We start from the raw sequence: 21,442 nt of genomic DNA, 5'->3' as shown, positions 1-21,442 counted from the left end.
TATTATTCAGTTCTCACCACTAACCCTCTCAAACATTTGAAAAGGGACTTAAACAATATACATTTTAAAGCTAAGCAATAAAGTTGGTTCAATGAGAGAAAACAAACTTTTGTCTCCCTCTGACACATACTTCGCATCTTAAGATGCATAGGGATCCTTACAATCCCCTGGTCGACCAGTTATGAGTGGTATTGGGACCATCACAGAATATTTATCCAGGTATATTGACCCTTTGTTTCAGAGCCACCATTATTTTTACAGGATACAAATCATACTGAAATATACTTAGAGCCTGAAGATGTGGGAGATACTTTTCTTGTCACAATGGACGTTGAGGCCATTAACAAAAATATAGGAAAAATTGATGCCCCCTAAAAACTTTATTCCACAATTATTAGCGTGGATTCTGCATATCAATGTGTTTCTTTTTCAGCATCAACACTTTCAGCAGATTAAGGGTCCAGCTATCCCTATTTCTGGGATACTGGGAAGAAAGATTTGTGTTTGGGTCTTTGAATCCTTTTTTTATAATGCTATATACTTATAATTTTTATGATGCTATAATGATGGCTGGCTTTTATTCTGATCTACAACTTTTGGAGTGTAATTTCTGTCTTAACTCATAAATAGCATACATTTATTATGTCAGTCATTTAGGCAATGCAACATGTATGGCAGAAATTGGCTCCTATTTGGTTAGCAAACATATGCTGTACAACAAACCAGAGTAATATGTATGATATGCCAGAGGCCTGTAAGAAGGAAACAGAGAAACTAATCTGTTTCACCACCTCAAACAGAAGCTCCCAGCTGAGTATAAGGAAAGTCAAAAATGACACAAGGAGAGCTCAGCAGTAAGTGTAAGCTCTAACCCAGGCAGACAGACTACACTGATTCAGCATCGCATCTATTTTTTATTTGTTTTGTTATTTACTGTGAAGCTATAAGGGGATTTCTTGTTTAATTGTTTATGTTTGCTCATTACACGTGCATGCACTTAAATTTCTGCACTTTAGTTTTTGTTACATTATTTTTTTTACAAATTTAGAAACTTGTTAGTTACTATTGTTTACAAAATAACCAAAGGTTTACATTGTTTTCCCACTGAACTGTTACATTTATAACAAAAATAAAAATTTAACCTTTATTTTGTTGCAATAGTACGTTCTTAAAAATAATTTCAATATTATTAAATGTTTTGTCATATCGCTAACAATATTGTAATCATTTACCCTGAAATATCATGTTATTATATTAGGGCCAAAATGCTCACCCCTAAATGCAGTACATATTCACTAGCTAAGGTTCGGTAAGTCGTTTTGGGAAACGTAAGCAATTCTTGTTCGCACCTGCAGTTTTTCAGCTCACCTCCAGAGGTCGTGGAGGTCGACAGGGCAGCGGTGGGCGTGGTCCGGACGCCTAAGCGCCACTGATTGGACGAGACACATTCAGCGCTCTGGGCAGGGACACGGCAGGATTCACACACGCCGCCTGCAATCACGGCAAGGGCGGTGGGTGAGCCTCCATATTAAAGAGTAAAACGTTATTTTACGCATTCGTTATTAGAGTACTTTGTGATAGTTTCCGTGGTCACATGGAGGCCGCGGTGCTGAAGCCCCGGATCGCGGCGGATGGCGGGTGCGGCACCGTGAACGCGCAAATAGAGGTGAAGAAGCTGCAGGAGCTGGTGAGGAAGCTCGAGCGGCAGAACGAGCAGCTGAGGAGTCGCGCGCACGCCGTGAATGCGCTCGCGAGCCCATGTGCGCTGCCACTACAGCCGCCGCTCTCTCTGTCCTCTTTCACCGGCGCTGGAGGCTGCTTCGGGCACGGGCTCTCCCTCCTCCCTGCAGAGACTCTGCTCTGTCTGCAGCCGCACTCCCCCGAGGAGGAGGAGGAAGACGAGAACGACGATGCTCCGCAGTCTGAGCCCACGGTGCTGGACGAGGTGGACCTATTGGACCTGGAGTCCATTTTCCAGTGCGGCCAGCACTCAGAAGAGACCTGGTAGGCTCCTCCTTTGAATCCTAGTGCACCTAATTTACTCCCATTTGTATTCTACGGCCACAATGAATCAGACACTGCAACAGTTGCTGTTTTGCATTCCGTTCTCTTCCCTACTGTTACTAGTCAACAGTTCTGTTCAGTTATAGAGGATAGAGAAGACCAGACAAGAGGTAAAAAGAGAAGGATGCAAATTCCATGGTTTCTGTACTGTCAACCATTTTGCGTATTGTAGTACCACATGCACCCTATTAAGAGATTTCTGAACAATTAAGATATATCATTCTTAGGCCATATATAGCACTTCTATCCACTTCTTCCCTCTTTTCAACAGTAGTTCAGTTAAATAATGGGGTAAAACTGTACTCTGAAAGTCTGGGACCACCCTACATAAATGTAAATTGTAGTGAAATCAGCAATGGGCCTATTCGTTCTTTTATTTATTGTAAGTTTCTATTATAAGTTAGGCATTATACATCTAATGGAAGAGGAACCGCATCTGAAAATTGCACAGATGCTTCAATCACTGAGTAATTTAAGAAACAATGAGCATAAACTCTGTACACCCGTTGCCTTAATTACAGCTTCCATTTTGTTCCAGTTCTTGTATTTTGTTTCCCTTTTAATTTATTTTTTTTCTGTGATCATCTTCACATCTTCAAAGTTGGCTACATTTTCAGCTTCTAAAAATAGGCTAATTCTTGCAGTGATGTTGATGTCTGGACTCTTATGTGGCCAGTCTGCACAAAATGTCTTTGAAAAATTAATAACTTTGAAGTAGTGACTGCTTTGTTGGGAAATAAATCAAATCAGGGTTGTCTCTGACTTTTGCCGATTACTGTACGTCCTGTCAGTTTATTGTGTACCGTAACCAGGCCCGAGTAAAGCTGTATTGTATATGAACTTGAGTTCTTTTTGGATTACAGTGTTGTTTTACTAACTGAATTAGTACAAGGACCCCTTCTTTGTTTGATTTCTGAATGGTCATTCAGAATATTCCTAATAATCTTTTTTGATCTTAAAGAATACCCTTTGGCCTATTTATCAGATGAATGAGAATGGAGACTATGACAACTGAGCAAATTACCAAGCCGTAATCACTCGTGCAAATAATCTGACATGCATCCGCACCCGGACACCCCACTCTGCCTGCCAGCGATTCAGCTATTCTTTTTTTTTTTTCAGGTCATAGAACAGTCAGGGTATTTCCGATTTATCAGGCAGATGACCTGCCAAAATATTTAAACCCCTTTTGACATAAGGAATACATTTCAGAAATGTGTGCTAGATTAATTTATTTAATTTTTAACTCTTTTAGTTATGGTAGATCTTGTCTTGCATTTAGTGCACTCTTTATTTTCTAAGGCAGAAGGACATGAAGTTAAGTCTGGAGGACTGATCTCTCCATGAGTTTACTCAGTCCTTGCTAAATTCTAGACTGAAGGTCTTCCTCTTATTCTTTGTGCAGATGACTGCGCCAAGATGGGTTAGGTACATTTACATCTTCTCAATGAAGAAAAAAATGAGATTCCCATGCTGAGACATCTTAATATTTATTGAATTCTAATTATGGGAAAATGTACAGAATTTATTATTTTTTTTATCAAAATGCTATAGGTTAAGTGTTATTTTTAAATGCTATTTAACAACGTCCTGGGTCAGGATTTCAAGAAAGGACAGGCCCATGACCTGAGATAAGCTGACGTCTAAAAATGTGCTGGATTTCGGAGGCATCTGAAGATCTGGCACACTAATAATAGAGGATCCTGTGAGCTGTGCCAAGTCTGTGTTCAGCCTTGCATTTACTTTCAAATGTGTAGTTTCTTTTTTAGGGTGCCTTTGTAATTATTTACTGTGCAGCCATTAATTACATAAAATAACTCCAAACTGAAATTAGATACTCGGGAAGAGGTGTTTTGCCCTCAGCTTTAGACAAGTTCTTTTGTTCTTTCTACAGGCTTTATGCATCCTCAAAGTCATGTGTGTGGCCTTGTGGAGGTCTGACCCCACTACAATGGTGCAGGCATGTGCTTGACCATCCTCAATCAGAGATTGAGGTGTCCAGTCGGTCGCTATGTCAAAGACTTGAATCAGGTAAGCAGTCTAGTAACGTTTTTCGGTTACCTCTGTGTTTGACAATGTGACATATCGATGGTGTGAAAATGCTTATGTTCAGGAAGACTGCCAGTCGACAGGAGTTCCATTAAGCAAACTTAACATGACGTTGTAGTGATGCCACATATATTTAAGTATGCAAAACACCTTATAGTCAGTGTGAAAAATCAATTTTGTCAACCCATCTTGTCACAGATTTCCAAACAACAGACTGTGTTTTAGTTTAAACTTCATGATGGTGAAATTAGACAAGTGACGGTGATGGTGAGACTGTAGCCTGCCAGCCCTCTAGACTTGAAGATGGCTCACAGCTTGAAGTGCCTGTCACATTTCACAGGATTAGTGGCAGAAGTCTGCCAGCTCTTTCCTTCAACTAAAAGAGGAACCTTAGTCTAGTCCTGAGCTGTGAAGGATTCTTGGTTGGAACATCGTAATAAGCAGAGGAATGTTGTCAAAACAACTTGCCTGTATGTTCAGCTTAATTTAATCTTAAATGATTTTTTATTCCATCATCTAGACATTTTTAATTACGAAAATTAAATGTCAGTGTTCACCATCATAATATAACCGATCTTCAGATAAACCTTAGCATAATGGCAAAGAAGTGGAAGCTCACACGTGTTCTGTTCCGAGCCCTACATACAAATGTTCCTTTTTCAGATTAGATTGCCCTATTGACGCTTGTAATAATTTTTATTAGGATTTTAATTTTGCTTTTATTAACATGTGCTATCAAACCTTAAGTACGGCTATATACATTTTACTGGCAAAAGTCTGTAGACTCCTGCTTATCCAGCATTTAGCAGTTGTTGTGGTGTAAGCATTTGGATGTGGATATGCCACTGGAACATTACTCTTTTTGCTGAAATCTCTTTGGCCGTACAGTGGAAGAGAGGCCATAGATATTTAGCAAATAATTATTCATTAAAGGGACACAAGGTAAGATTTTATATTTTTGCTCCTGGGCTGCCCATACAAGTTGCAGAGTGTAATTCACTTTTAGCACTTTTCCACTGCATGTGACCTACACGAATCTACTCAACTTGTCTCTGCTCTTTTGTTTTAACACTGGCCAAGTCTGGTACCTGGTCTCTGATCCCTGGAACCAGGTACTTTCAGTTCCTGCTCTCGCCGGGTTCCAACCATGCTGAGTAGGTATAAATATGTGTAAACGTGTAAACCCTACAAAGCGCTGATTGGCCAGAGAGAAATGTCAATCACTATGAAATGCAGAGCTCATTCAAATCCAGCACAGTCTTGCCGCTTATAAAATCTCTTAATTTATAGCAGGTATCACATTTATTTTTATACGACTCAGAACAGCAGCTTATAACTTTACCTCAAAGTGTTTCGAGGAGGTTTAAATGCTCCTTGGGCTGATGGCCAATAAAAATTTACAGCAAAAGCTGAACGTGCATGAAAACTGATCTGTGAGAACCAGCGAATACACTATGAATAAACGGCGCCTAATGTTACCGCTGGCGTTGTAGTGGTTTTCAGAGCCCACCATTCCCATTAGAAACATGGTTTTGTGACTTCACTGGGTCTATTTTGCGGGGGAGCTGTTTCAGTGGAAAAGCACCAAGATTTAAGTGAGCTGAGCCGTGTCGAGTTGAGTCGTGTAGAGCCAGACTCATGCGGTGGAAAAGCACCACTTGACAGCACTGTCATGAAATCAAGGAGTGTGGGGAGGGATTACCAAAACTCCTCCAAAAGTGATGTAGTGCAGTTTCTGCAGTGCTGGGTTTGGAGTAGCAACAGGAGAGGCTCTGTTCTTCTTATTACAGGTCAGTGAAGTATCTCAATGATTTAGATATTACCTAGTCTTCAATTTATATGAAGTGATAAATGTATATAAAGGTTTGAACAAAACCTGTTACTTTCATTCTTTATCCCTAGAGCTGAATTATACAGCTCTGCATGTGAGTTGATAGATGAGATAACAGCACCATAAAATTTCTCGCTGTACTCTTACATTAGTTGCACTGTAACTATTGGTCGAGGCTTTGGTACCTTCTGAGGAACTGCTGAACTTGAAAGTGGAGATCTGTCATGTGTTTGTGAATGTTACACAGTAATCATGATTTTTTTTTTTATAAAAGGAATGCTAGAAAATTGTTAGTTGTATTACTTTAGCAGTTTGTTTGACATTTTATTGTAACGCATACAACAGCATGTAAACATTATAATCACAGTTATAGTTCAGACCTTTATGTGCAGACATTGTAGCAACAGAGACAAAGTTCCCTGGATGTCACGAAGTATGGGACAGGCACATGGCTTTGAATAAGTGAATGGATTTGACTGATTGCACTGACCCTGGGGAAGGTTGTAATGCATTAATAAGGATTAAGGCCTTAAGCTGGTAGAGGGAAGCTGACTCTCTTAGCTCTCTTAGCAGCTGTGTATCAGATTTACAAAGAAATTTGCTGAAGTTTTGTGAGGGTTGTGTGTGTTGGTCACCTGTTAGAACACAATAACACTGGTATTATTTATATGAATATTATTACTGGACAACTTGTTTGCACAGCCATAGTTTTGTTTTGTTACAATAGTGAGGAGACCCTGTGTTGTCTGGCCCACACTTTGCTTGTTGCTATATTCAGGAGCAAGAGGCTGGGAGCAGTAACCATGGAAACAGTTTACATGAAAGGAATCAGCCCTTGATGTGGTTTATACAGTACTCTTTAGTAGGTCCCATAACCTACATATTTTCTAATGGGCCAAAAGAATGGGTCCTCTTTAGTGTAGGAATGCCAATATATTAAAACAATATTTAAAAAAAGAGAAAAAGGCAGTATAGTAAAATTGCATTAGTATATCAAGTTTGAAATTTGGCCTGCAGTAGGTAGATTAAAAAATATTTATCATTGTTTGATCACATGATTCCCTTAATTTATAAACATTTTTTAAAAATAACTGATATTACTGGGCATGCTGAGCATGAAATGCTTTTGCAAGTTACTTCCTGTTTGATTTACATTTATCTTGTAGGATTTAATGGTGTTATCTCTGTCAGCCCGCAACCCAAATAAACACCATGATATATACTGAGCTGCTCAAGTTTTAATCCACATATTTATAAATGTTATGACAAATAAGGGACTATAGACACATGTGATTTCAAAGCAATCACTATTTTTCCACAAAGCAGGATTTCCCAGATCAGCCTGACAAATTAAGCCCTAAATCAAGTATGTCCAATAGGAAAAGAGCTGAGGGACAGTCCCATTGGACAGTCCTGGACCTTGGGCTTAATCTATCTGGTTAACGTAGAAATTCTGCTTTGTGGAATATATGCCAAGTGGCTCAGCATAAAGAACTTGAATTGAAACACACTTGCTTCCCCCTCTTACAGCCTGAATGCTGCTTTGTTTTCAGTGCCTGAGGGAACAGATGTGTACTCTGGCTTCTCATCAATGCCCATTCTGAGGTCTTCTGGTGGCACTAGATGGGATATTTTGAGGTGGTTCTTGACAAAGATTGCCTTTTCCCTGCTCTTACATAACTTCAAAATGCTCCTTTGTTTGTTCCAGATATTCTCTTGGGTCAGAAAACCCATTCAGACACACAAAGGAAGTGCAGTAATGCTGGTTTAGAAAGTATAAATTTAGCAAGAAGGTGCAAAAAAATTAGGCACTAATTATTTTAAGCCCATTTTAAAGTCATTTGTTGGCTGCAATCTTGTCTACAGTACATAAGAGGTTGCCAAGCTCTCAGCTTAACCCTGCGCTATCGGCTTGGTTCTTTACCCAGTTTAATTTGTATGTTTATTTATTAACTCTGATCAGTGGCTGGAAAAGCTGGGTAGCATAAGGTTACCAAAAAAAGTGTTATTGTATATGACTGATGATCTGAATGTAATTACAATCCCCTCAGTGCTGTGTAGTAAAACACAAACCTTACAATCAAAACATGAAACAGGAATCGGAGAGCAGAGAATTGTAAATATACATTGATTTACATTTAATGACAAAGTACAAGACAAAAAAAAACATGTTTTTACACTGTTTATCTTAAGATTCAATTCATGATGTTGGATTCATGGTTTAATTTCTTATGATATTTTAAGCCATGTTTAAATTAATAAGATGAACATTTCAAATATTGGACAGTCTAGTATTTAAACTACTGTTTCACCTTTTTTAGCCTCTTTGGGATGTCCAGAGGAAATATTTTATGGTCTTGTTCTAGGGAAACAAAGGTAATGGAGGATTTGACAATAGTAGAATAATCCTCACAAAACTGTCCACAAGATTGTTCTGTATATAATAATTTTAGTTATCTAATTGCAGTTAGATTTGGAGCAGAGATTTTCAGGATTATATTAATACAGAGATAGCAGTTATGTACATCCCGTTAGTCTAAGCTAAGATGCATTTTTAATAGTTAAACAGACTTGCCAATTATGCATGGCTGATTCAATGAGAAGGTACAGTTTTATAGATTTATTTTTTATCAAATAATTTGTGAAATTATGGCACCTCTGGTGAATGTTAATACTAGCTTTTAACTCTTTCTGCACTCCTCTGCTCTTCTTTAGTGCATAGATGGAGGAGTGTGTTTGCCTCCTCTTCCCCATCTCCTGCTTTCTTTCACAATCGTGTAGTTGGAGTCTCCCCTCCCTGCAACTCCTCTTCCACTTCCAAATCCTGCTCAACACCAGCAGCTAGCACATCCACTTGTGAACGACCAGGTAATGCACAGAATACAAGGGAAAATATTATAGTATGCATGCTCTTTTCCTCTAAATGTAGTGTTATGGTAATGAGTAATGATGTAATATATAAACTAAGGTGGAAAATACTGTCTGAATACAATGGTTTCTTCATTGTAAGCCCTTCCTGTTTGCATCTTTCTCTCCTCCTATGTCTAGCTTCATCTATTCCCTCATCCCTTCATCCCTCTCTCCTTTCAACCCTGATCCCGATTGGAAAGGACTGCTCTCCACTAGCTGAGAGAACTCCTACTTTCCTCTATCACCCAGCCAGCCGCAGTAAGCAGTGCTGCCATCCCATAATCCATCACCACCATTCCATGGTAACTTTCTCCATAGTGACGCTCACTATGGTGACACCCATGCCAGTCATTTTCCATGTGTCATAGCAAGTAAGGCAGTCTGATGTTTGCTTTTGCTGTTATCACATGTGAAATGTGTTCTGTTGTTTGTCGAAAAAGGATGTGAGCTCTGAGGCTGTTTAATCTTCCGCAACTGCAGCAGCTTTTTACTCACCAAATCGCTGTGTTCTGTTCTGCTTTGTACTGTCTCAAACCTGGCTTTTAGCATAACCTACAAACACAAAATCATTTACCAAATGTTCATGCAAGAGTGTGCCCCTTTGCAGGTCGCAATTTACGGCGGACACCCTTCAGCCCACAGTCATCTCTGGACAGTGAGCTGAGCACCTCAGAGTTGGAGAATGACTCCATCACCCTGGGTTATAAGCTGCAGGACCTCACTGATGTGCAGGTGATGGCTCGTCTTCAAGAGGAGAGTAAGTGGAGTTCAAAGACAAACAGATATTGGACTATGTGCCAACTCCATTCACTATTTTCAGTCTTGTATTTCCAGTTCATTAAAATTGTCATTAATTTAGTTTCTTTTGGGCACATCGTGAATGCAGTTTCCACATGCGGATATAACAGACATTTTAAACATGCAGTGTGACTTTTAATTTAAGTTAACAACACATTTATAACCCAAATGTGGTTTCAAAATGTGAATTATCATCACCAAAAACATTTTAGAGCACAGCATTCAGTTTTAGCACACATTAACAGTTTAAACATTAACTGACAATAAGTTTTAAAATTAAAACTTACATTTTAAAAACTACAGTACTGTGCAAGTTTTAGGCATCCTATTTTTGATATTTATTTTATGAATGCTGCATTATTGAGTCAGTACAATATTATTTTACATTAGCAACTTATTAAAAAATAATTGCGTTCAGTAAAAAAAGCATTATGAAGGCTCCTGGGTTTCTGCATGGAAAAAAAGATGTGTGAAAATCCAACTTCTTAAAAGAACTGTGGTAGATTCTCCAAGACGCTCAGTAAAACTACCAACAAATTTCTTTATAAAACTGTATAAACTGTACCTAGGACTAATATTTAAGAGAAGAAAAAGCAAATGTATCACATATAATACTGAATTTTTTTCCATTTATTTATGTTTACTGCACATTTTTCCTTTTTCTTTCAAGTAATAAAGAATTAATTCCATTATCTTTACTTTCCAACATTTTTTGCATGTGCCTAAAACTTTTGCACAGTACTGTATATATAAAAAAGAAATGATCATTCAAATGCTGCATGGCACAGAACTATAAGTTTTACATATTAATCAACTCATCGGAGGGTGTCAGCATGTGCAACCAACCACAATTGCTGAGCAAAATGAAGTGAACCACAAGAAGTACTCTGGGATAATTTTGACTGAAAAGATGAAAAGGTTATTTCTAAAAGGTTATGTCATGCAACGTACTATAGCAATGAGAGGAAATCAAGCATGACAGTCTGAGGAGATAACTCTGAATCTGTTCTGTGTTGGAAAAAGACAGTTTGCCCATAGGCGTGGCCTTTGGCAAGATGGAGTGGCCAGCAGTGTGGGAATCCTAGCCCTGCCCCTTGGCTCACACAGTCGCCGACTGTCAACAACACAAGGGGCTTGAGCATAGTTCAGCATCTCTGAGAGCTGCCTTTGCTTATGTCTGAAAAACAGGCCCTTGTGATGCCGCCCTTACTCTTAATGGTTAAAGATTACTATTCAGTTGATGAGCGTCAGCTATTGGTAAGAAAAATAAGCATCAAAATGAACATCCCTACTATTTTTTTATTTATTTAATTTTTGGGTCAATATCTGAGGACCTACCAGGCCCTAGATGCGTTGTCATGGACAATGTAACAATGCAGAAGATGTCTTTTTATTATTCTAATATTACTACAGATTTTTATTAAGGTATATTTTCCAGGTACTTTTTGGTCCCTGCTCACTCCATGTTCCGACCGTGCCAAGTAGGTACTAAATGGTGACGTGTAAACCATGCAGAGTACTGATTGGTCAGAGAGACATGTCTATCACCACAAAGTGCAGAGCTCATTCAATTCCAGCACAAACTCACCTCTTGTAAAATCTCTTAAATTACAGCAGTTACTTTTTTACAATTTTTAAGTTTACGATTTTTAAGGAAGCTGAGCCGAGTTGAGTTGAGTTGCGTAGAGCCGGACCCATGCATTGGAAAATCCATAAATGTCTAGAATAGGGGTGGGACAAAACATCACTATGGCAATATATTGTATCTCTTTCTTTTGCAATATATTAATAATAGACTGATGGTACATATTAATATTTTATTAAAACATGCAGGTGCTCTAAACGGCTCCCCCTTTAAATCTGACTGGCCAGTGTCACTACTTCATGACTCTATGCGGTGGTGTTAATCAAATGAATAGGGTAAATCTGCAGTGATGAAAAAGAAACCCACGACAGGTGCCGTCCTCTCTCAAGTATAAAGTCTGGGCCCACTTTGGCTTTTATAGCAGTGAAGGCACAAACGACATGTCCCTATACATAATGCTTAACATACTTAACCCTAACAGTAACTATGTCTGGTTTATCTTAAGGTCTTCGTCAGGACTATGCCACAACCTCGGCATCCTCTGTGAACAGCCGGCGGAGCGCTAGCTTCTGCTTTCAATTTGGTCAGCAGAGTGAGTCAAATTTCGAAGAAGAGGATGATGACGATGACGACGACGATGAAGATTATGGGCAGCTGCCTCCTCCGCAGCCCCGCCTTACCCGGGCTGGACCTTTACAGCGTGGGTTGCCTCACTCACACACCTTTACCAGCATCAGGGACTGGAGACGCAGTACTTCCTCAACTATATTAACGCCTACAACCCCCTGCACCCCATCGTACCAAACTCCAGCCAGCCTCAGCACACATTCTTATACCCCTGAGCAGCCAAGCCTCAGAGCCAGCTCAGGTGAGAATGAAGGATCCACGTTGTTATAACAGTGACATTTCAATGTGTGGCATTGCTTTCTGCTCTTTTGTCTTGTGAAGGTGTTGATGAATTTGCGATAAAAGCTAATGCTATTAACTCAAATATGATTTACATATATGTTATTGTTGATGTTATGCAATTTAGATTTAGTACATCTTCTCATCTTTTGCGCTTGTCCATTTCAGGGTCACGGTTTTAGATAGTATATACAAATTAGAATTCAAAATATTTTTAGGTTAAGATATTAAAACAATGTTTAATGCTGATAACGATAGAAAGGTACACAGTAAACAAAGACATTACCTAAGCACAGAATAATATAATTTATACCAAACAGTATATTATATGTTGGATGCATCACAAAGAGATGGGTTGGCATTTGAAAACAGCAGAAGACTCCTTTTTTTAGACACCCAGAAGAGTTTGCTCTATTACCGAGGTACAAATGCAGAGGAGAACCTTGGTGCCTTCTTCGACGTCTTGAAATCTTTGACCAGCAAACAAACAGTAACATGCGCCACTGATCTGCAATGGAGACAATAGTGCATCTGTTGTTGCTACTCTGTGCTTGGCATGGTAGATATTGCACTATGTATCTTTTGGAGGCAGGTTACCTCTAGTGAGAACTGTATAATACTTTACAGCACACGTCATACTCAGCATTTACTGCTGTCAAAGAAATATAGGTGGTGTTTGAAATGGTGTCATGCTCCCTGCATAGTGCACTATACAGATAATAAAGACTACACACGGAGACACGAAACTTATAGCTGAATATAAATAGTTTTCTGCCAATAAACAATGCACTACACGAGAGCATAAATCATTATTTATGACATACTCTGTGCACTAGATAGGGTATAAGCAAAGAGAAAAAGGATGCAATTCATGACAAGCTGGCCTTATTCTTGAAGGGCTAGTAAATAAAAGCTCATTTTCTTGTTTTGCTTTGCTAGATTTAGTGACCATAAGCTAAGTAAGCCCATTTCCACTAAGTAAGCCACTAGCCAGACATGTTGAGGTGGCAAACAAGCCAAATCTGACTGCAGACTTTACATCCCTGCCAGTGTTATTTAGGGTGTAAAATGTAATCGTATGGGTTTTATCCCTCTTTCACAGAGTTTTTCAAGATGTTGCTTTGCAAACAAATCTCATGCCAGCCAGTTTGGTCAGTCTTTATCAATTGCATGCCAAAGACAGCTTGTAAGGTGGTGGAGGAAATGGGGTGGGGGTGACTTGATTTGTGCCAGTTCTGTTAAAGTGAATTACACTCTGCAACTGTAGGCGGAGCCCAGGAGAAAAAAAAACTGACTTGGTGTTGCTTTGTTATATTTCTTAGTTCAATTTAAATTAATTAAAAAAATATCCATGACATGCAATATTCAGAATTCCATTGGGATCAACCCCTACCGCACCACACTCATCCTGTGTAAATGGCTCTTTTCAGTACGGCTGGTTTCTCTGCCTGTTTCTTTAAATTATACTGAGTCACAGCTCACCACACTAGCGAGAAGCGAGGCACAAAATAGCTTGGTTCTCCACCTTATCAGCTGTCCGTTTCTCTTATTTTCCCTGCTTTCAGTTAATTCAGTTCTCTTATTTCTATGCACTTATATATATTTTTTATTAGATTTGATTCTGCTGTGGTGCACTCGCATTAATGTGGATCTGGCGTATCTTATTTCATAGTTTGTGGGTTGTTAGGCACTCCAGACACTCAAACTAAATTGAATGTGCCCCATTAAGATTAATTTAGTGGGCTGTTTGAGGTCATGTTAAACAGGGTTTTCTTAGATTTACATCTCAGAGCTTATCAGATTTGCTGATTTGTAAGATGTTAGTGAAATCACATGTCAAGCTTAAAAGCTCAACATCTTTTGAAGAGGTTCTTTTGAATAATGTGAGGTTGTTGGGGATTTTTACATCTTACAATTTTCTTCCTGGTTCAATTATTTTGTTTTAATTGAGTTCTTTTGTTTCTATCTCTGTGTATTGTGCGTATTTCCCTTCTATGTATGTATTATGTATTTGGTATGTAACCTTGCGCAATCTCTGGGGATCCTGTTTGGAATCCAGTCGAGCCTGAGAGTAAGTGGTCAAGATTTTGGTGAATATTTTCTAACCAATAAAACCAAATTTTGTAACCAATTAAACCCTGAAGATTTTAAAATCCCTTCTACCCAGCTGAGCTCACTCGGCCTGTTTGTGCTTAATTAATTTTTTCCAAGACATCAGGTATTAATTTTATATGAAAATTGTTATATCGCCTCATTATTAAAATGTAATGATTTCCTTCTTTAGCGTGCTCTAGTTTATGGTTGCTGCTGTGCTTGCCAGACATCTACTGCTTACCAGTCTATAAGCCTCTTGCAGTGCTTAAGCTTTTATTGGCTTGTCTCCCTTCCATTTAGAGTGTGTAGGCCGATGATGAGTCAGGGTGACAGGACATAAGCTGCAGGGGGCCTTGTATGGGTATTTTTTTAACCCATATTCCATTTTAGAAAGTAAAAACGATGTATCTTTGGTAGACAGATGTTTACAGTATTTGCCAGATGCAGTTATCCTGAGGGACTTACTGTTTAAATCTTGTTAGGCTAATGCATTGTTAGGTGTCTTGCCCAAGGACACTCATTGGGTATAGTGTAGTTTTCCTGCCTGAAATTGGACTTGAAACCCAGTCTGTCATGTCAAAGGCATATGTATTATCCAGTACCTTTTATATTATATGTTCTGTTTGGTAAATCACTTATATTATTCTTCCTTAAATAAGTGTAACATTTTAGGTAGGTTTAATTGAAAAGGCTGTTTTGGAGTACAGAACATTTGTACAGAACAAATATGCATGTCTGTGTGGATGTGCCCATGGAGTCTGAATTTTTCATTTGTCCATTCATTCTCCACATAATCCCTGAGTACTAAGCTAACAGCTTGTGATGTCGTGCTCTAGATAAACTGCGGAGAAGCATGCCCAACCTGGTCAGGGCTCCCAGCATGCCGAGTGTGCCAAGTCCAACCAATCATACGGGTTCTCCTACATCCATCCGGAACAGCCAAAGCTTTGACTCCTCCAGTGGACTTGCAAGGCTACAGTCCTCCAGTAAGGATTTCTTTCTACTGTGCCTGTCAGAACCAGACCTTGAATATATAGATATGGGTCAGCTATAACCCCATAGCTTATTTATGTTTATTTATTTATTTAACATTTTTTTATAATATATATTCTAATATATTTCTATAATGTGTTGAATATACTACACAAATGTAGTTGTGTCATTACATATTTAGTAGTGTAGATTTTGCAGGAAATTATATACATATTGCATACTCATCCGCACAACTCCACATATGCAATGAATAGTGTGTTTTTATGGTTAAATGTAACTCATCACTAATTGGAATATTATTTTTCTGAACTTTAATGGGGAGAATTGAAATCCTTCTTGTTGGACCATTTGCTACAAGTGAGATATTATAAATGGAAATTTGTGTCATTCTAGATCGAACCTCAGTTTAAGGTACAAATGGGAAATGTTGTAAAAGTTAGCATTTTTTTTTTCATTTCCATAATTTTGCCAAAAAATCACTTTGTCTATCCGGGAAAAACACAGTAAAATTAGTTCATACATTTGTGCCAAGTAGACTTGACTATTGTAATGCTCGACTTTCTGGACTTAACCAGAAATCTATCAGACCCTCGCAACTTGCAGCTTTTAAGCAATGGGTTAAAGCTAAAAAGGGTGCATACGTCACTCCCATTCCAAAAATAAATGTACCGGCAATTCTTTTTTTTTTTGTTGTTTAATTTTTAATTTTTTTTTATTGTGTTAAAAAAAAAAGGACTATGACACTGATGATCTTAAATAGGGATCCAGCCCCAAGTAAATATCATCACATAAATTAGGGTTACATTTTTAGATATATCAAAACAGACTAGAGACTACAAGACATTTAAAAACAAATTATAAATAAATAAATAAATACATTAACATTTTTACTCTTAATGTTTTTAATGTCTTAGCACCTGACTAATCTCCTGAATGTTTAAATGTGTGTGCTGCTGAAGGTGAGCTTATAGCTGTCAACAAAAATATACAGAGGCTGCCCTCTGTTTTTATGTTCCTTTGCATAATTATTTGCCATCACTGATTAGAGTAAGCTTTTATAAATTGTCTTAAAACAGTTTAAAAAATGTGTTTTTACTGAAAATTTGATTTAAGTATTGTCTTACCATCCACTTATGTTTGTGTCCCTTCTCTGGTTATTTGTATTGTTACTTTTCTTACTAAATTGCTGTGCATTATTATTTCTGTATTCTGCTTTATTTTATTTGAAATCTATTGCTGTTTTTGCTCCAGTTTTTATTTTGTCTGCTTTTCTCGTTTTAATTTAATCTATTTTTCTTTTTGAACTCTTTGAACTGCTCCTGAATATGAAAGGTGCTACAAAAATAAAGCTTATTATTTTGATTATAATCAGTGTGGATTTCAGTCTGCACATTTTTCTTTTTACTATATTGTGAACATGAGTATGAAAAAAAACAAAAACAAAAAAAACAAACAAACATATAAGGATCATTATACTTTCCATAAAATAGCATCATGGGCATAAAAAGTTTTCATCGTATTCAAAAGATTACAAAATATCTTACTCAAAACATTACTTTGCTGGCTATGAACTCATATACCTAGCCTGTCAATTGACAGTCTGATAACTTAATAATTACTAAATCATTCCACAACTGAATATTAATCTTGATTCCTTCTGTTCAGTTCCTTCTCCAGGGCAGCTCCAGAATCGGGTCCAAAGTATTGGGAACTTCCCATTGTCTTCACGGCAGCCACTCAAGGCCACTGCCTATGTAAGCCCCACAATAAAAGGGCCCTCTACCATGACTACATCATCCAGTTTACAGTCACTGACCAGCAGTGGGATTCCGCTGCCCAGCAAAGGATGCAGCTCTCAGACGCCTGGCCGCAGTGGCCTCCCACGACCTGCTTCGTTTATAGGAAGCAGCTCCACTCCTCGGAGCAAGCTCACTCAACCTGTGAGAAGGTACATATGAGTTCATAGCCTTCATTTAAATGTATTTAAACGTTTCTTTCACATGAAAAGATACTATGGAAATGTAAACTTTGTTTGGAAGTCAGATGTTAATCAAATTATGAGTAACAAATGCTTATCTGATTTATATTGCTTTTTTTTTCTTGTGGTATTTGTTAAATCCTTTCATTATCAATAGAGCTAATTAGCTATGTTTACCTAATTACATATTAAAATGTACACTCATATCAGAATATTATGACCACTTTTTTTCTACACTCTCAATTCTCTCGGTTCCATTTTACATACAGGAGCACTTTGTAGTTCTACAATTACAGACTATAATCCCTCTGTTGTGCTGCATAATTCCTACCCCTTTTCACCCGGTTCTTCAATGCTCGTGACCACCACAGAACAGGTATGATTTGGGTGGTGGATAATTAATTTTATTGATTTTCCTCCTGTCTCCTCTCTCCTCGCTAGTTTGCTGACACCACCAAAGAGCCTGGCAACCCTCAGTGCCCTACGGGATGCAAACTGGCGAGATGGCTGTTATTGACATGTGAAGGCTTTTGTGTTGACAGACGGAACAGAGGAGATGAGGGATGAGAGCGTCCTGCAGGCTGGGGCAGCTCACTACATCACCAAGTGTTCTTGGAGAAAGAAAAGAATTTATAGCAGCATTTTTAACTATAAAGGGATAAGGGTTTAATCCTGCAGATCTCCTTCTGTTCTGTTTGCTTTCCAAATCTGTGCTCAAAAAAGACCCTGTTTAAATTCTATTTGACTTACTGAGGTACAGATAAATAGCTGAGATTTCTTTTAAGGTGATTAAATACCAGAGGAGGCAAATTGAAGTCCAGAAAGTGAATATCTATGCCAGGTTTTTTTCAAATGCCATGACACAGATGAGGCTGATTTAAGATGATTAGAGGTAGCAATGCAATACATTTCTAAAAATTGTTTTGCCACTTCTACAGAACACAGAGCTAACTCACCGACAAAATACATAAGTAGCACACTGCCGATACTAACGTCATTTAATCCCTTCACCTTTTAGAATAACTTTTTTCTGTGTTTTCCTAAAAGGAGAAACACCAAACATGCTGCTAAATAAACCTTGCAAAAAAAAAAAAGTCACTTAATATCGAGTGCATTGAATAACAATTGCAATATAGCTCTTTTTTCTTTTTTTTAATGATTGTTTTTTCCAAATGATTTTAACCAATGGTTTCACAGTTTTTGAGAACATAAAAACAAAATTATTCTCAGTTGATGAATTTAACTGTTTTTTTTTTTAACTAATTTAAGAAGAGTTACAAAGCATATATTTAATTTGGGAAACCTTCAAAACTAAAATATGTATGAACATGTTACTGAACATTCTCTTTAAGTGTTTGAATTAACAGATATTTTATTATAATCCTTATTGTTTTCATTGTTTGGTATTGCACTGTTAACGTGTTGTTTTTCTTTCTTAAGGACTGAATATGAATCTCACGAATTAAGGGTTAACACGGACAGCCACAAATGTAGCACTGTACAGATCTTCCTCTCTGTTCTTAATGTAAAAACACAGTTTAAAGAATTCACATTTGCACATTGCACTGGTCAATGTATCACATAACATGTTTTTCACTTTATAAGGCTTTTAAAGAATGTGTGAGTGAATGTTTGTGGGTGGGTGTATAAGGCAAAAATAAAGGGTTCTTATATATTAAATGTTTATTGGAGTCAGTTTTTGTAATTGTTTTCTAATAAAATCTGTTAACTACACTACATTGCCATGTTTGTGGATACCTGCTCATTCAAAATTTCTTCTGAAATGAAGTGGACTAATAGAGTCTCGGGTGATCCTCCTGTGCAGAAGCAAAAGCCTCAACATTTCTGGAAAGGCTTTACAATTTTCTGTTAGGATTTTATTGCACAAGAAAAATTGTCAGGTCCTGATGTTTGATGATGATTTTTTAAAAATTAAAGTTAAGTCAAAATCAGCATTGTATAGACAATTTTGTATATACATGTAATTTGTAATCTAGAACTAGAAATCATAAACTCATTGTTGACTGATAATTATAATACATTATTTCTGGTTAAGAAAACCTTATGTAAAATGTCTGCCATAGGGAGAAAACACAAACTTCAAACAATAATTATTTATGTTATGAACATTAAGTTTTTATATTATTTCTATTTTACAAACCGGATTCCAACGTTGCGACACTAAACAAATTGTGAATAAAAACTGAATGCAATGATATGGAGATGGCAAATGTCAATATTTTTATTCGTAATAGAACATAGATGACAGATCAAAAGTTTAATCTGAGTAAATGTAACGTTTTAAAGGAAAAATATGTTGATTCACAATTTCACAGTGTCAACAAATCCCAAAAAAGTTGGGACAAGTAGCAATAAGTGGCTGGAAAAAGGAAATTGAGCATACGAACAGCTGGAAGACCAATTAACACTTATTAGGTCAATTGACAACATGATTGCGTATAAAAAGAGCTTCTCAGAGTGTCAGTGTCTCTCTGAAGCTAAGATGGTAAGAAGATCACCAATTCCACTATTGTTGCGCAGAAAGATAGTGCAGCGATACCAGAATGGTGTTACCCAGCGTAAAATAGCAAAGACTTTTAAGTTATCATCATCAACCTTGCATAACATCATCAAAAGATTCAGAGAATCTGGAACAATTGCTGTGCGTAAGGGTCAAGGCCGTAAAACTCTACTGGATGCTCGTGCTCTCCGGGCCCTTAAGCGTCTCTGCACCTCAAACAGGAATGCCACTGTCAAGGAAATAACAGAATGGGCTCAGGAATACTTCCAGAAAGCATTGTCAGTGAACACAATCCACCGTGCCATCCGCTGTTGCCAGCTGAAACTCTACAGTGCAAAGAGGAAGCCGTTTCTAAGCAAGCTCCACAAGCTTAGACGTTTGCACTCGGCCAGGGGTCTTTTAAAATGGAGTGTGGCAAAATGGAAGACTGTTCTGTGGTCAGATGAGTCACGATTTGAAGTTCTTTATTGAACACTGGGACGCCATGTCATCCGGACCAGAGAGGACAAGGATAACCCAAGTTGTTATCAACGCTCCGTTCAGAAGCCTGCATCACTGATGGTATGGGGTTGCATGAGTGCTTGTGGCATGGGCAGCTTGCATGTCTGGAAAGGCACCATTAATGCAGAGAACTATGTTCAGGTTCTAGAAAAACATATGCTCCCATCTAGATGTCATCTCTTTCAGGGAAGACCCTGCATTTTTCAACAAGATAATGCCAGACCACATTCTGCAGCAATCACAACATTATGGCTACGCAGGAGAAGGATCCAGGTACAGAAATGTCCAGACCTTTCACCTATAGAGAACATTTGGTGCATCATAAAGAGGAAGGTGCGACAAAGAAGGCCCAAGACGATTGAGCAGTTAGAGGCCTGTATTAGACATGAATGGGAGAGCATTCCTATTTCTAAACTTGAGAAACTGGTCTCCTCTGTCCTCAGACGTCTGTTGAGTGTTGTAAGAATGGGGGATGCCACACAGTGGTAAAAAATGGCCTTGTCCCAACTTTTTGGGGATTTGTTGACGCCATGAAATTTTGCTTCAACATATTTTTCCTTTAAAATGTTACATTTTCTCAGATTAAACTTTTGATCTGTCATCTATGTTCTATTACGAATAAAAATATTGACATTTGCCATCTCCACATCATTGCGTTCAGTTTTTATTCACAATTTGTTTAGTGTCCCAACTTTTGGGGAATCCGGTTTGTATATAAATCTAAAGAAATATGATATATATATAGTGTACAGTTTTCTTAATGTCCTTTTGTTATACCAATATATTTTTGAATAAACAATATATTGTAAAGTATATAGAACCAACAAATACCTTAACTGCCAGTGGTATACTGATTAATTTGTGATCAGCTCTGGCATAAACTTGGAGATTTATTTGGTTCTGTTTCAAGAAGCAAATTAGTATAAAACACATTTATGCATCAACAGCCCCAACCACCAACTCATTTATTTAAAATATTGTTACAGTGCATACCGGACAATAAAGATACCCTTATTTACAAAGACGCTCTAAATCATTTGCCCACAACAACAGGTGAGAGGCACAGAAAGAAAAGCTTATCTTCCCATACCGGGAGTCGAACCCGGGCCGCCTGGGTGAAAACCAGGAATCCTAACCGCTAGACCATATGGGAGATCTGAATACAGCTCGCTACATTTGGTTATTTACCACTTAGCCCCAATCCGTTATATG

The 21,442-nt window shown here is 37.9% G+C and overlaps 1 protein-coding gene and 1 non-coding gene across 4 annotated transcripts; one reads left to right on the top strand and one right to left on the bottom strand.

Annotated features, from left to right (window-relative positions):
- The first annotated feature begins 1,466 nt into the window (after positions 1-1,466).
- Positions 1,467-18,868, top strand: LOC136691792 (SLAIN motif-containing protein 1-like). Of its 3 annotated transcripts, XM_066664590.1 has the most exons (10): positions 1,467-2,004; positions 3,959-4,095; positions 8,660-8,812; positions 8,993-9,112; positions 9,462-9,611; positions 11,743-12,105; positions 14,203-14,214; positions 15,074-15,223; positions 16,896-17,178; positions 17,650-18,868. In XM_066664590.1, exons 1-10 carry the CDS (start codon positions 1,595-1,597, stop codon positions 17,723-17,725), a joined length of 1,854 nt encoding a protein of 617 aa, XP_066520687.1. In that variant the 5' UTR covers positions 1,467-1,594; the 3' UTR covers positions 17,726-18,868. The 3 variants fall into 3 exon arrangements, with proteins under 3 accessions (XP_066520687.1, XP_066520688.1, XP_066520689.1); XM_066664591.1 differs by lacking the exon at positions 14,203-14,214; XM_066664592.1 differs by lacking the exon at positions 3,959-4,095 and having other exon boundaries at positions 1,596-2,004.
- Positions 18,869-21,311: 2,443 nt separating this feature from the next.
- Positions 21,312-21,383, bottom strand: trnae-uuc (transfer RNA glutamic acid (anticodon UUC)). Its single transcript has one exon. It is a non-coding gene; the product is annotated as a tRNA-Glu (tRNA).
- Positions 21,384-21,442: the final 59 nt, after the last annotated feature.

This window comes from Hoplias malabaricus, chromosome 3 (genome assembly GCF_029633855.1).
Source record: "Hoplias malabaricus isolate fHopMal1 chromosome 3, fHopMal1.hap1, whole genome shotgun sequence".
NCBI lineage: Eukaryota > Metazoa > Chordata > Actinopteri > Characiformes > Erythrinidae > Hoplias > Hoplias malabaricus.
The sequence above is the reverse complement of the archived record's forward strand: the minus strand, read 5'-3'. Positions and strand labels throughout refer to the sequence as shown.

Bases quoted from the DNA above. Each gene is read 5' to 3' on its own strand.
- LOC136691792 (XM_066664590.1), top strand. From the start codon at position 1,595: ATGGAGGCCGCGGTGCTGAAGCCCCGGATCGCGGCGGATGGCGGGTGC. The intron at 9,113-9,461 runs GTAAGCAGTGCT...GCCCCTTTGCAG, and splicing joins CTATCACCCAGCCAGCCGCA to GTCGCAATTTACGGCGGACA. The intron at 17,179-17,649 runs GTACATATGAGT...TCTCCTCGCTAG, and splicing joins CTCACTCAACCTGTGAGAAG to TTTGCTGACACCACCAAAGA.